The 13021-nt window shown below is 44.8% G+C and overlaps 2 protein-coding genes across 4 annotated transcripts in view; one reads left to right on the forward strand and one right to left on the reverse strand.

Annotated features, from left to right (window-relative positions):
• The window catches only part of LOC138664928 (uncharacterized), a 386930-nt gene extending 381768 nt beyond the window's left edge, over nucleotides 1–5162 (reverse strand). For all 3 annotated transcript variants that reach the window (XM_069751973.1, XM_069751974.1, XM_069751977.1), the window contains exon 1: nucleotides 5031–5162. The gene's annotated coding sequence lies outside the window, so the exon portion shown is untranslated. The remainder of the gene's footprint in view (nucleotides 1–5030) is intronic.
• Nucleotides 799–12561, forward strand: DYNLRB1 (dynein light chain roadblock-type 1). The gene is made up of 4 exons (XM_069751978.1): nucleotides 799–957; nucleotides 3341–3416; nucleotides 3870–4037; nucleotides 12094–12561. The coding sequence occupies exons 1-4, from the start codon at nucleotides 955–957 to the stop codon at nucleotides 12135–12137; spliced, it is 291 nt and encodes a 96-aa protein (XP_069608079.1). The 5' UTR covers nucleotides 799–954; the 3' UTR covers nucleotides 12138–12561.
• The last annotated feature ends 460 nt before the right edge of the window (nucleotides 12562–13021 follow it).

The following is a 13021-nucleotide window of genomic DNA, read 5'->3' on the forward strand; positions in this document are numbered from 1 at the left end:
CAGGGTATGTGCACACGTTGTGGATTTTGCTGCGGATCCGCAGCAGATTGGCCGCTGCAGATTTGCAGCCGTTTTCCATGAGTTTACAGTACCATGTAAACCTATGGAAAACAAAATCCGCAGTGCACATGCTGCAGAAAAAAAGCGTGGAAACGTAGCGTTGTTTATTCCGCAGCATGTCAATTCTTGGTGCGGATTCCGCAGCTGTTTACACCTGCTCCATAATAGGAATCCGCACAAAATCCACGGTAATTCCGCAGGAAATCCGCAGTGTGGTTTATCTGCGGATTTACCAAACTTAGTCTGGAAAAATCAGCACCATGTGCACGTAGCCTCAAGGTTTTTTGTAAATCCACACTGACTCGCCAGCCTAAGGCCGGGATCACACACAGCGAGATACGGTCGAGTCTCGCAGGTTAATACCAAGCTCTGGCACCGGCACTCCAGAGCGTAGCGTGCGGCCGCATAGCAATACATGGAGCCGCACGCTCCGCTCCGGAGTGCCGATGCCAGAGCTTGGTATTAACCTGCGAGACTCGGCCATATCTCGCTGTAGTGTGACTCCGGCCTAAGGTTTGCAGATTTGTGTCTTATAATAATATTAATCTTTATTTAATGGCCTAGAACAACCAACCGGCTCTCATGTTTCCGAGGTCATCTTTGAAATGCAAGTCACAACGTAATTGGACCCCTTAGACCTCGTGTTATTAAAATGCCTGCTCCATACAACAAACTGAGCTGGGAATAGAAACAAATATTAGGCCATTTTCTCAATGGCCACTGCGCCTGCGCCATGGCTTCAACAAGATGGTTCCAGCTGTCGGAGACTCCATGCAGTTGCAGTCAGCTCCAGGATCAAGGAGAACAACACAGGGTTTGGTCGCCGGGTGACGCCTGTCTCTGCGCATGCGCCCTGTATTGTAGTGACAGCGGAACTGAGGGAAGGCGGCCGCTATGGTGAGTAACTCCCGGGACCGGGTATGTTCTGTACAGCAGCACGGGGTCTGGTACCGAGCATCCGGGAGAAAGGCTACTGGGGCGTCATCACCACCACATGAGATCATTGGCTGTCAGGGTCTCATCAGCTCCATGTATTCTGCATCTGCCGATATGGCGTGCACACACTGCCCCGGTCCAGGCGGCTCTGCGGGGCAGTGACCAGCAAAGTGGCCATCTCTGTGGCTTTATAATCATCACTCATGCAGTATAGGCCCTGTCTGGGAAGGGGGAGTGTAGCTGGCAGGATGGGTAGTGGTGGCAGCACAGGCTGGGCAGGATGGGTAGTGGTGGCAGCACAGGCTGGGCAGGATGGGTAGTGGTGGCAGCACAGGCTGGGCAGGATGGGTAGTGGTGGCAGCACAGGCTGGGCAGGATGGGTAGTGGTGGCAGCACAGGCTGGGCAAGATGGGTAGTGGTGGCAGCACAGGCTGGGCAGGATGGGTAGTGGTGGCAGCACAGGCTGGGCAAGATGGGTAGTGGTGGCAGCACAGGCTGGGCAGGATGGGTAGTGGTGGCAGCACAGGCTGGGCAAGATGGGTAGTGGTGGCAGCACAGGCTGGGCAAGATGGGTAGTGGTGGCAGCACAGGCTGGACAGGATGGGTAGTGGTGGCAGCACAGGCTGGGTTAGATGGGTAGTGGTGGCAGCACAGGCTGGGCAAGATGGGTAGTGGTGGCAGCACAGGCTGGGCAGGATGGGTAGTGGTGGCAGCACAGGGTGGGCAGGATGGGTAGTGGTGGCAGGGCTGGCAGGATGAGTAGTGGTGGCAGCGCAGGGCGGGCAGGATGGGTAGTGGTGGCAGCGCAGGGCGGGCAAGATGGGTAGTGGTGGCAGCACAGGGTGGGCAGGATGGGTAGTGGTGGCAGGATGAGTAGTGGTGGCAGCGCAGGGCGGGCAGGATGGGTAGTGGTGGCAGCGCAGGGCGGGCAAGATGAGTAGTGGTGGCAGCACAGGCTGGGCAGGATGAGTAGTGGTGGCAGCACAGGCTGGGCAAGATGGGTAGTGGTGGCAGCACATGCTGGGCAGGATGGGTAGTGGTGGCAGCACAGGCTGGGCAGGATGAGTAGTGGTGGCAGCACAGGGTGGGCAGGATGGGTAGTGGTGGCAGGGCTGGCAGGATGAGTAGTGGTGGCAGCGCAGGGCGGGCAGGATGGGCAGTGGTGGCAGCGCAGGGTATTCAGGATGGGTAGTGGTGGCAGCGCAGGGCGGGCAGGATAGGCTGTGCCTGGACCCTCACAGACTTGCATCATTCATTCCCCTTTAGGTGTCTCGGCAGCGGTGCACAGACCCCTTTTCATTGTTTCTCTGGGTAACGTGACAATATATGTGTGTGATGCTGGGGATTCTGCCCGTTAGTGTGACACCCATGTTGCAATTCTCCTTGGTAGAATATACATCTACTGATTGTGATTTCACAGTAAGACCCTTCATAAATTACAAGTAGGAAAAGAGGAGTGCAGGGAATACAATAACTCTACCAATATAAAAGGGAGATTGTCAGCGCACACATACAACGCCACCACCGTGTGTGCTCTCCTGAGTGGGGGTTAGTATCTCCATCCCATTCCATATCCAGTCCTCCAAATACCTCCAGTTACTTTGCTGGAGGGGGAGGGGCACTCGTGTTTAAGATAATAATAATAAATAATAATCTTTATTTTTATATAGCGCTAACATATTACGCAGCGCTTTATAGTTTTTCACACATTATCATCACTGTCCCCCAATGGGGCTCACAATCTAGAATCCCTATCAGTATGTCTTTGGAATGTGGGAGGAAACCGGAGTGCCCGGAGGAAACCCACGCAAACACGGAGAGAACATTCAAACTCTTTGCAGATGTTGTCCTGGGTGGGATTAGAACCCAGGACCCCAGCGCTGCAAGGCTGCAGTGCTAACCACTGATGATGTATCCTAGATCTAATGGGTGCTGATTCCCGGTAGGTGTGTCACCTATGTAGTCCCAGCCATGTACTGGGACAGGTACGATCCATAGTCACAGGTCTGATGATGAGACTGTAGAAGCTCCTCGCGGTTTGGGTGTAGATTTTCCTTTTTCTAGGCGCAGACAATAAGGCTGTAACATTTTTGTGTGTTCTGCTGAAGAAGAGAGAAACTACTTCTGAAACGCCTTCTTTGTATTGTCTCCTTCTACAAATTGGCCCAAGATTACATGTGATCCGATGCGTGACGCTGGCGTGGTAAGCGCACTGGGAATTAGGGCCTTTTGCCCACTGGCCCTGAGCTGTGAGTTCTCTGTGTATTCTGGCTGATTTTTCAGGAGTCCTGATGTTCAGCGCCTGTAAATCTAGAAGACTCCTTTCCTTTCTTGTGTTTTACAGGCAGACGTTGAGGAAACATTGAAGAGGATCCAGAGCCAGAAGGGTGTACAGGGAATTATAATTGTCAACTCAGAAGGTGAGTGCAGACCTGTTCTTAAAGGGGTGGCTGCCTTATCTGTATTCTCACACGTGGGACATAATTTTGTGGCCCTTGTGAATATGTAGGTATTGCAGGTTCTCCGACTTCTTCCCAGCTAGGGATAACTTACATTTTTGGGGGTAACCCATGGGATAAAAATCAGTATAACGTGCCAATTTTCAACCAGCTGATCATCCTATCCATGACATGAGTTGTAGAGGGAGATTGGGCATCGGCTGTTCCCACATGGTAAGGCCAAGGGTGTCTGGCAGCAGCTTAATCGCCTCCCCATTGACATAAGAACGTGGCGGGGCTGAGAAGGCTGTGCTCAGGGGTTCAGGAGGAATAGCTATAAGCTGAGCTACCTATAGCCTTACATCCAGCTAAGCTGTATGGCCATCTTACATTGTTTTGACTTTCTTACAGTATTTGTGTTCTTCTATTTTTCAGGAATTCCCATAAAGAGCACAATGGATAATGCCACCACTGCACAATATGCCGGTCTAATGCATCAGTTAGTGATGAAGGCCCGAAGTTCAGTGCGGGACATTGACCCCCAGAACGATCTGACTTTCCTCCGGGTCCGATCCAAGAAGAATGAGATCATGATTGCTCCAGGTATTGTTACTTTATTATCACATTCACCCAGTGTATTTCACTGGAGCTTGCTGCAGAGCTGGCAGTCACTGTGTGCCAGTCTAGGGAACCTGTCGGGTTCTTCATGCTGCCCAACACCAGAGGCAGCATGAATCTGAGCCTGGCTGCACAATTTCAACCAGGAATGAGAATTAGTAGTTGAAGAATCCGTCCAGGAAAATGGAGAGAGATGTGACTAGTCCGGTGTGCTCCTGTCAGCTACTCCCCATTCTGCTCCAGATGATTTCCTACTTTTTCCCGATGTTCACATATGGGGCAGATTTGTCAGTGACCTGTTGCTGGGTAAGGAGAGATGGGCGTGTGCAATATAGTGCGCTTTCTCATGAAAATGGTATATACAGTTAAGTCCATATATATTTGGACAGAGACATTTTTCTAATTTTGGTTAAAGACATTACCACAATGAATTTTAAACAAAACAATTCGTATACATGGAATTGTTATTTATTAACTAATTTGTGTGATAACTGCCAGCTGCAGGGTTCTCTTTAAACCAGAATTTGGCCCTATAAACTAAAGGCATGGTCATAATGGCACATGCTGATCAGTCCGATACCTGATGTAAAGGGCTGATGAATATATGAATCTCTTCCGGGGTTGCATTGCTGAAAAGCTCTGATGATGACATTAGCTGATTAGTCTTGTACAGGATTTACATTAAGACCATGTGTGGATTCAGCAATACCTACAATCCAGTATGAGGCGTAGAATTGAGTATAGTCTTTAGAATCCCTCAGTCGTGCAGCCTCGGGCTATTAACCGTTAACTTCAAGTCACCAAATGTTAGCATAGATGTAAAATAATAAAGAATTATTTTTTTTTAAACCCACTTAAAGGGAACCTGTTACCAGGTTTTCCCAATATAAAAAAGCCACCACCAATAACTGGTCTATTATTGCAGTCCATCAACCTGTATATATTCACCAACCTTCCATGCATATCCCCCAAAAATACCTTTATAAGTCTCCAGTGTTGTATGCATATCAGGACAGTCGGGTCTAACAAGTGTCGGTGATCTGGAGTGTGCACCTCCTCTATCGTCAGAATCGCTGTCATCCTGCCTTGATTGATGTGTCCTGCGCCATAACTGGGGAGGTGCACTTTGCGCTGCCCTACTAACCTGCAATATACCGCCGATTATTATCCAGAAGTGATGCACATTACTGAACTTAGTACGGCAGAGCAAAGATCTGCAAGGGCCTGTGGATAACTTGATAAGAAACACAACAAGAAAAGAGACATACCAAAGACTGGGGAACACCCTAGAGTATGAATATATAAAGAACAATTTATTTATTAATTAGAGTCCAAACAACACATACCACATGAAGAATAGTACAATAAAAACATAAACATTAAAAACACCAATAATAGAAACCACCCCAAAGAGAAAGAGGGGAAATAAAGACCCCCTGGACCCCAAACATTGGGACTGATATGCACAATATAAATATAACATACAGTAATTCAATGACTATACAACAGATAATTGTAGGACATGATGAAAAATACTGGTCAAACTGGTGTGGGAAGCAAAAGTGCTATACCCACAAAACAAGTGAAGGTCAATACATCAAATAGCTATATGCTACCAGAGATAAGATATTACCACATGTATAAATGTTGGAAGCCCACTAGCAATAAGTGGACCCTATATAACCAGTCAAACTTGTCCAGAAACCAGAAAAAAGAATACACATATAGATGTACCACACTCATGTGACAGGACTGCATATGATGTATAAGACTGAAACCCACTGCTTAGATGGATGTAAATATACCTGACACAATTAAATATATTGTATCAAGACAGCAGAGGGAAAAGGTACATGTACCCACCAAAAAAACCATGAGAATAAAGTGCTGCCGAACAATAATAATAATAAACCAATATCAAAAAAAAAAAAATCCCCAGCATATATACATGGAAAAAGGGTGGGTACACGACCTGTAAGAGCGTGGCAAAGCGGCCTAAGATGGATGATATCGGCTGCCAACCAACATGGTTACGCTAAAAAGTCCCATCACTCATGTCCAAGCAAAGAGGTGTGCAAAACCCAAAGAGAGGTCCAGGGGGGGTTAAAAACCCGACGCGTGTCGCCACAGCCGTGGCTTCATCAGGGGCAAGAAATGGTATGAGCCACTGGACTCCGATACATGCTTAAGTACTTTACCCGATAGTGCAGGATCCCAGACAGCTGTGTGAGAAAGCGCGTAATACGCGACCCGGAAATGACATCATACCGGAAACAACCGAAGGTGTACAAGACTTCAGACCGGGTGTGCAAAGATGGCGGCTAAAAGAGCCCAGGGCGCATGCGCAAAATGCGTCACAGATGATCAGTCAAATAAGGTAAAGACCGCCCACCTATAATACTACAATAGAAGGGAGCAAGCGGACGAAAGATCGCCGCGCTTAGTATGACAACAGCCCCCACAATATCTCGATCAGGAACAGAGTGTCATACCCCGCACAAAGGCAGGCTATTGCCGATGTATCCAAACCTGGGTGCGATCAAATAATAAAACAAACAAAACAAAACAACTGATACCACGCCTGCGCAGATGAAATGGGACGGGAGCCAGGTTGTCATGGGGATAACCCACCCCATATATATTTAAACGGACGTATAAGTCCCCCACTATATATGCTTCATCATTGTCAGTTTAAAGAAGTAGCCCCAATGAGCCAATAGGCAACTCCCCATTACACAAACAGCGCCGACGTGTGCGCATAGATAACAAAAAAATGAAAATAAAGAATATAAAATATATATTAATACAACTGCCCACCCAAGGATAATGCCACACAAAGATGTTGCTACATGAGTGAGCAGTTTATTGTTATTATAGCCCCCAGAAGCCTAGAAACCTATGCATGAACACCAGTTCTATTCTTAATAAGAACCATATTCATACCAAAGTAATATATATACATATATATATATATATATACATACATATATACACACAACATTGCAGGCAATATATGAACATGACAATAGATGTATAAATACACAGGAAAATAAGGCCCAGGGCTCAGATAGTACGAATGATGAGTCTCTAGTAACACCCAAAAAAAAAAAAACGAGCCTCAGGGATTCAACGAACAAACAAGCCCTAGTAGAGGGGAGTAGGAAAGGCATCAAAACATAATAATTAACCAAATACATACACACCAGTAGACCAATATATTGCAGAAATGGTTCAAAGAGAGTTCTTAATTAATAGGAAGCAACTTTACCCATGTGCGCTGGTCCAAACAGAGGAAAGGACCGCATAAAAATATGCAGACCAAGCCCACCGAGCGGAAGTTTGACTGGTTATATATGTTTGAGATTAAAAATCCCAAAACAGGCAGATAAATTTAACCACCCAAATAGGAATATGACTGATAATAACCACATGTACATAGATATACATCAAAATCCCACTGGTGGAGGGAAGCTCAGGTAAAACATTATATGAGAAACACAACGACACACTGTTCTGAAAAGATGCTGGATGAAAAAGTACCAAAAGTCTATAATTGTTTATAGTATCCTGTAAACAATAATTCTTCATTCAGGCCCTTTGGAGAGAGGCTTTGGAGTTCATATATCCACTTTGTCTCGCACCGAAGCAGGTGATTGTGGACGTCACCTCCCCTAATGTTCATTCTGACGGATTCCAGACCCATCACTTTAAAGCTGGAAGTTTTCCCTCGATGTCTATCCAGGAAATGTGCGGCCACTGACGTTAATGTCTTGTTCTTGTCTCGATCTCTCTGAGCCGTAGAGATATTAGAAAGATGTTGTTGCATCCTTCTCCTTATTTCCTGCGTCGTCTGTCCCACATAGATTTTTGGGCAATCACAGAAGATGGCATAAACAAGATTGCGTGATCTGCATGTAAAGAATTCTTTTGGCTGGATCTGAAAAGACAAAGTAGAGACTGAAAAGCCATCCTGTGCAATCATGAACTGACATATATTGCAGTTCCCACATGAGTAGGACCCAAAAGTCTTCTTGCCACCTTTGAGTCTAGTCACTGGCCTCTGATAGTGGCTGTGACAAAGATTGTCCTTCAGATTTTTAGCTCTCCTAGCCACCAAACAGGGCGAAGGAGAGATAAATGGAATGGTTCTTGCATCACTCATAAGTATGCCCCAATTGCGCTTCAACACATCCCGTATATCAGACCACTGATTGTTGTAAGTTGTGATCACCGAGAGTGGGCGAGAGGAGTCACGTACCTTCTTTTGGAATAAATTCTGTCTATCCTGTTGACGTGCATATTGATATGCCCTAGAGATGCTTTTCTGTGGGTATCCCCTTCTTTTGAACCGTTCTGAGAGGTCCCTGGATTGTTGTAAAAATTCAGTCTCTTTACTACAGTTTCTCTTAAGTCGCAGGAATTGGCCTTTTGGTATGCCGTTTTTGAGATGCAGTGGGTGGAAACTTGTATAGTGGAGGAGACTGTTTGTTGATGTTGGCTTCCGATATAGAGTGCAGACAATACTTGATTGCTCCATGGAGAGTCTGATGTCCAAAAATTCGATTGTCCGGTCTGAAATAGTAGATGTAAGCTTAATATTATGGACATTGCAGTTGAGATCCGCAATGAAATCATTACATTTTTCCAGAGAACCTGTCCATAACATCAGAATGTCGTCTATATATCTTTGCCAAACCAAAATATTCGAATTGAATGCCCGATGTTTATAAACCACAGTCTCCTCCCACCACCCAAGAAAAAGGTTGGCATAAGAGGGTGCACACCGTGCACCCATGGCGGTGCCAGAAATCTGCCTGTAGAACCTTCTGTCAAAAACAAAATAGTTTTTGTCCAGGATAAAGTACAAAAGTTTCAAAATGAAACTATCAAGTTCCCGGGTTCGATCTGACATTTTTTCAAAGAAATAACTAGCCGCCTGCATACCTGACTGATGCACAATACTTGTGTACAGGGACTCAACGTCCATGGTGACGAGAAAGGTCCCATCAGGTATCACAAGGTCCTCCACAAGTTGCATCAGGTGGGTGGAATCCCTGGTAAAAGATTTTAGAGTGGTGACCATTGGCTGTAGAAAATGATCCACGTAAATACATGGCCGTTCAAAAATACTGCCAATGCCGGACACAATTGGTCTCCCAGGTGGTTCCATTAGAGACTTGTGAACTTTGGGCAAGGCGTACAAGGTTGGAACAATAGGGGAAGGGGTGGTCAAAAAGTCAGCCTCTTTTTTCGTAATGGTGTTTTCTTGGACAGCCATTCCAATGAGTGAGTCAATTTGCCCTTTAAAAAAAGGGGTAGGATCATAGGGTAATTGGAAATAATACTGATCATTACTCAATTGGCGGGTAATTTCCCTCTGATATTGATCATGGAGCCACAGCACAACATTACCCCCCTTATCCGCTTCACGGATGACAAAAGCAGTGTTCCTTTTTAAATTAAGTAAAGCAAGACTCTCCTTCTTACCAAAGTTGTTGTGTCTATGACGATCCAGTCTCAAATTGTCAATATCGTGACAGACTCTATCAAAGAAGATCTGAACTGCAGGAAACAAGGAGAAGGACGGGGTGGCCTGAGAGGGCAATCTCCTAGTGAACCTTCCATTGCCGTTGGGTGCCTCGTTATCCTCCAATAATTCCAAGAGGTCACAGAAGACCTGCCTCTCATCATCCGGGAGAGAGTCTACAAGAGATGGATAACTTGGCACACATGATCCATATCAGTCAAGGTAGAACGGCAATTCTTCAGGTATAAGATGCGCAGATCACAGACGCATAAAAGATATTTTTTTTATGACGTGCAAGGGCAGTGAGGGTTTATATACAGGTTGGTGGACTGGGGTAATAGACCAGTTTAAAGGGAACCTGTCAGCAGGATTGTGCACAGTAACCTACAGACAGCGTCAGGTTGGCGCCGTTATACTGATTACAATGATACTTTGGTTCATGTAATCAGTCTTGTGATTGTTTCTTAATCTTTTTTTTTTTCAGTTTTGCTTTAATGATCTGCTTGTGTCTTAAGGTGGGGTTCATGTATGTGGTGCTCTGATTAGATATTCATAATATAGACTGCTGACTGGTCACCGATCCCTCACTGACCTGCCCCCTAGTTTGCATAATGAATATAATGTGTTGTATTTGAAAAAACTTGTCACTTAATCAAAATGGCATCGCCTGTGCACTTTCTCTTATCGGTTAGTGCCTATTCTCCAGAATCCAGTACAAAACTACTACTCTCATCCACAAAGCACTCCATGGCTCAGCACCACCCTACATCTCCTCCCTGGTATCAGTCTACCACCCTACCCGTGCCCTCCGCTCCGCTAATGACCTCAGGTTAGCATCCTCAATAATCAGAACCTCCCACTCCCATCTCCAAGACTTTACACGTGCTGCGCCGATTCTTTGGAATGCACTACCTAGGTTAATACGATTAATCCCCAATCCCCACAGTTTTAAGCGTACCCTAAAAACTCATTTGTTCAGACTGGCCTACCGCCTCAATGCATTAACCTAACGATCCCTGTGTGGCCTATTTATAATAAAAAAAAAAAAAAAAAAAAGGTTCCTCGCATCATGTTCTCATACACTTTATGCAGTATTAGCCCTCTGTGTCTGTACTGCTACATACTTAGGCAGTTAATTGGTTCATGCAGCTTTACATGAACACCTGAGCCTTACACTATGGCCGGTCCGAATAACTAAAGCAATTGTTACCATCCACCTCTCGTGTCTCCCCTTTTCCTCATAGTTTGTAAGCTTGCGAGCAGGGCCCTCATTCCTCCTGGTATCTGTTTTGAACTGTATTTCTGTTATGCTGTAATGTCTATTGTCTGTACAAGTCCCCTCTATAATTTGTAAAGCGCTGCGGAATATGTTGGCGCTATATAAATAAAAATTATTATTATTTTATTATTATTATCTTCCTGTGTTTCAAAGGAAAAAAAAATCACCATCAATATGGCACCGTCAGGTGCGCCTGCGCGTTAGCATCTATCGTGTTCCGATACATGCCACTGTGCCAGCTCCTTGCTGCTGCAGCCAAAAGATGTACACTACAACAAAATGGCGGCGGCGCTTGTGCAGTAGCATCTCTTGGTGTCATTTTGTTGTAGTGTAATTTTTTTTTTTTTTACTGCAGCAACAAGGAGCCAGCAGAGGCGCTTGCGCAGTAGCATCTATCTCCTACCGAGAGATTTTACTCCATAAGCGCCGATGCCATCTTTGAAACACAGAAAGATAATAGACACTAACCAATAAGAGTGCGCAGGCGCCGACATTTTGATTAAGTGACATGGTTTTTTTTTTTCAAATACATACATTAGTAAATTATGCAAACTAGGGGGCGGGTCAATGAGGGATCAGTAACCTGTCAGCAGGCTGCGTTATGAATATCTAATCAGAGCACCACATACATGAACCCCACCTTAGGACACGAGCATATCATTAACTAAAAACTGAAAATAAAGATTAAGAAACAATAACAAGGCTTGTTTCATCAACCAAGGTATCATTTTATTCAGTATAACAGCGCCGACCTGACACTGTGCGTAGGTTACTATGTACAATCCTGCTGACAGGATCCCTTTAAGGCTTTCTCCTAGTGCCTCTGTTTTTTTTCCCCATGTCAAAAGCAAGAAGAATTTTGGACAAGTCTGACAATCTGTTTTGAAGGTGCGTGCTAGATTTTACATCTCTGCATCAATCATCCTCCATAGCCATCAGGTCAGGCAGAGCGATAACTGAGCTCTCCGACACGATCTGGCAAAGAATCAGTACCTGCCCTCTAAATACCCTAGCCAAGTGGTTTCTTGGTGCCTCCTATCACATACCTTTTCAGGCTATAAAATGCCATCAATAAAGGGTTTGTATTCTTCAACCATCCGCCTTACTGAATATAAATACATCTATAGGTGTGAACGGTAATCCATGGTAGGACGGCCACACTCCATGTTCTTCACCACTTGTAGGTGTCAGATATTACTCTATTATAATGCTTTCTTCATCTCTTTTCTTTTCAGATAAAGACTACATATTAGTTGTCATCCAGCAACCTACAGAGTGATCCCCCCCACGAGATAAAGACCTTCCTAAATATTCTTCCATATAATTTTGGACTTGGTGTCATGCTGGAATTGCAGAATGGAGATTTACGAGTCCAGATCTTACCCATTCTCTGCGTACCTATCGCCTGCCCACCTGGATAACGCTGCAAAGAGAACCCCCTTGCACTAAGCCCTGGTGTAACCTCTTAGCCGGACCCTTATAGAAAGCTGCCCCTTAAGGATTATATTGTTTACTGACTTAAACCCTATTAGAGTGTAATAATTTCATTAATTCTTCTCGTCTCCTTCCATGTTCTTTCATTGCTATTATTGCATTGTAAATTGTTTTATTTGTACACCTTTTTGCTAAGTGATTGCATTGACTTTTCACCAATAGCTGCAGCCAGTGTAATATTTAATCTGCATAAAACTTAAATAACTGCACTTACTTGGTCCTCCGTATTTTTTTTATTGTCACAGTATTTATGTCATGTACACATTTACTGCTAGAGCAAAAACATTTATTCTCAGGGCGATTGCTTATATGATCACTGACAGCGGTCCAACAGGTACCTATGGGTGCGGTCCATTCCATACATACATGATTCACTTATAATGTACTAGATGGCAGCCCGATTCTAAAGAATCGGGAGTCTAGAATCCATATATACTTTATTTATTCAAATGTAAGAATAATACAATTAATAAATAATAGTAAGAAAGAACAAAAATAATAGGCAGTATATGGAGAAAACACCAAACAAAAGTTCAAAATTGGTGTGAAAATGTCACTGAACCACTTCACAACTAAATATATATAGTTTTGGTAAATGGTATTATCATTTTTTTGACGAAATTCGGCAGGAGCTTGAAGAGCAACGTCACTGGGCCCGCCTCCACGCAG

This window comes from Ranitomeya imitator, chromosome 2, assembly GCF_032444005.1.
Source record: "Ranitomeya imitator isolate aRanImi1 chromosome 2, aRanImi1.pri, whole genome shotgun sequence".
Taxonomy (NCBI): domain Eukaryota; kingdom Metazoa; phylum Chordata; class Amphibia; order Anura; family Dendrobatidae; genus Ranitomeya; species Ranitomeya imitator.

Bases quoted from the DNA above. Each gene is read 5' to 3' on its own strand.
- DYNLRB1 (XM_069751978.1), top strand. The intron at 3,417-3,869 runs GTGAGTGCAGAC...TCTATTTTTCAG, and splicing joins TATAATTGTCAACTCAGAAG to GAATTCCCATAAAGAGCACA. The intron at 4,038-12,093 runs GTATTGTTACTT...TTTTCTTTTCAG, and splicing joins TGAGATCATGATTGCTCCAG to ATAAAGACTACATATTAGTT.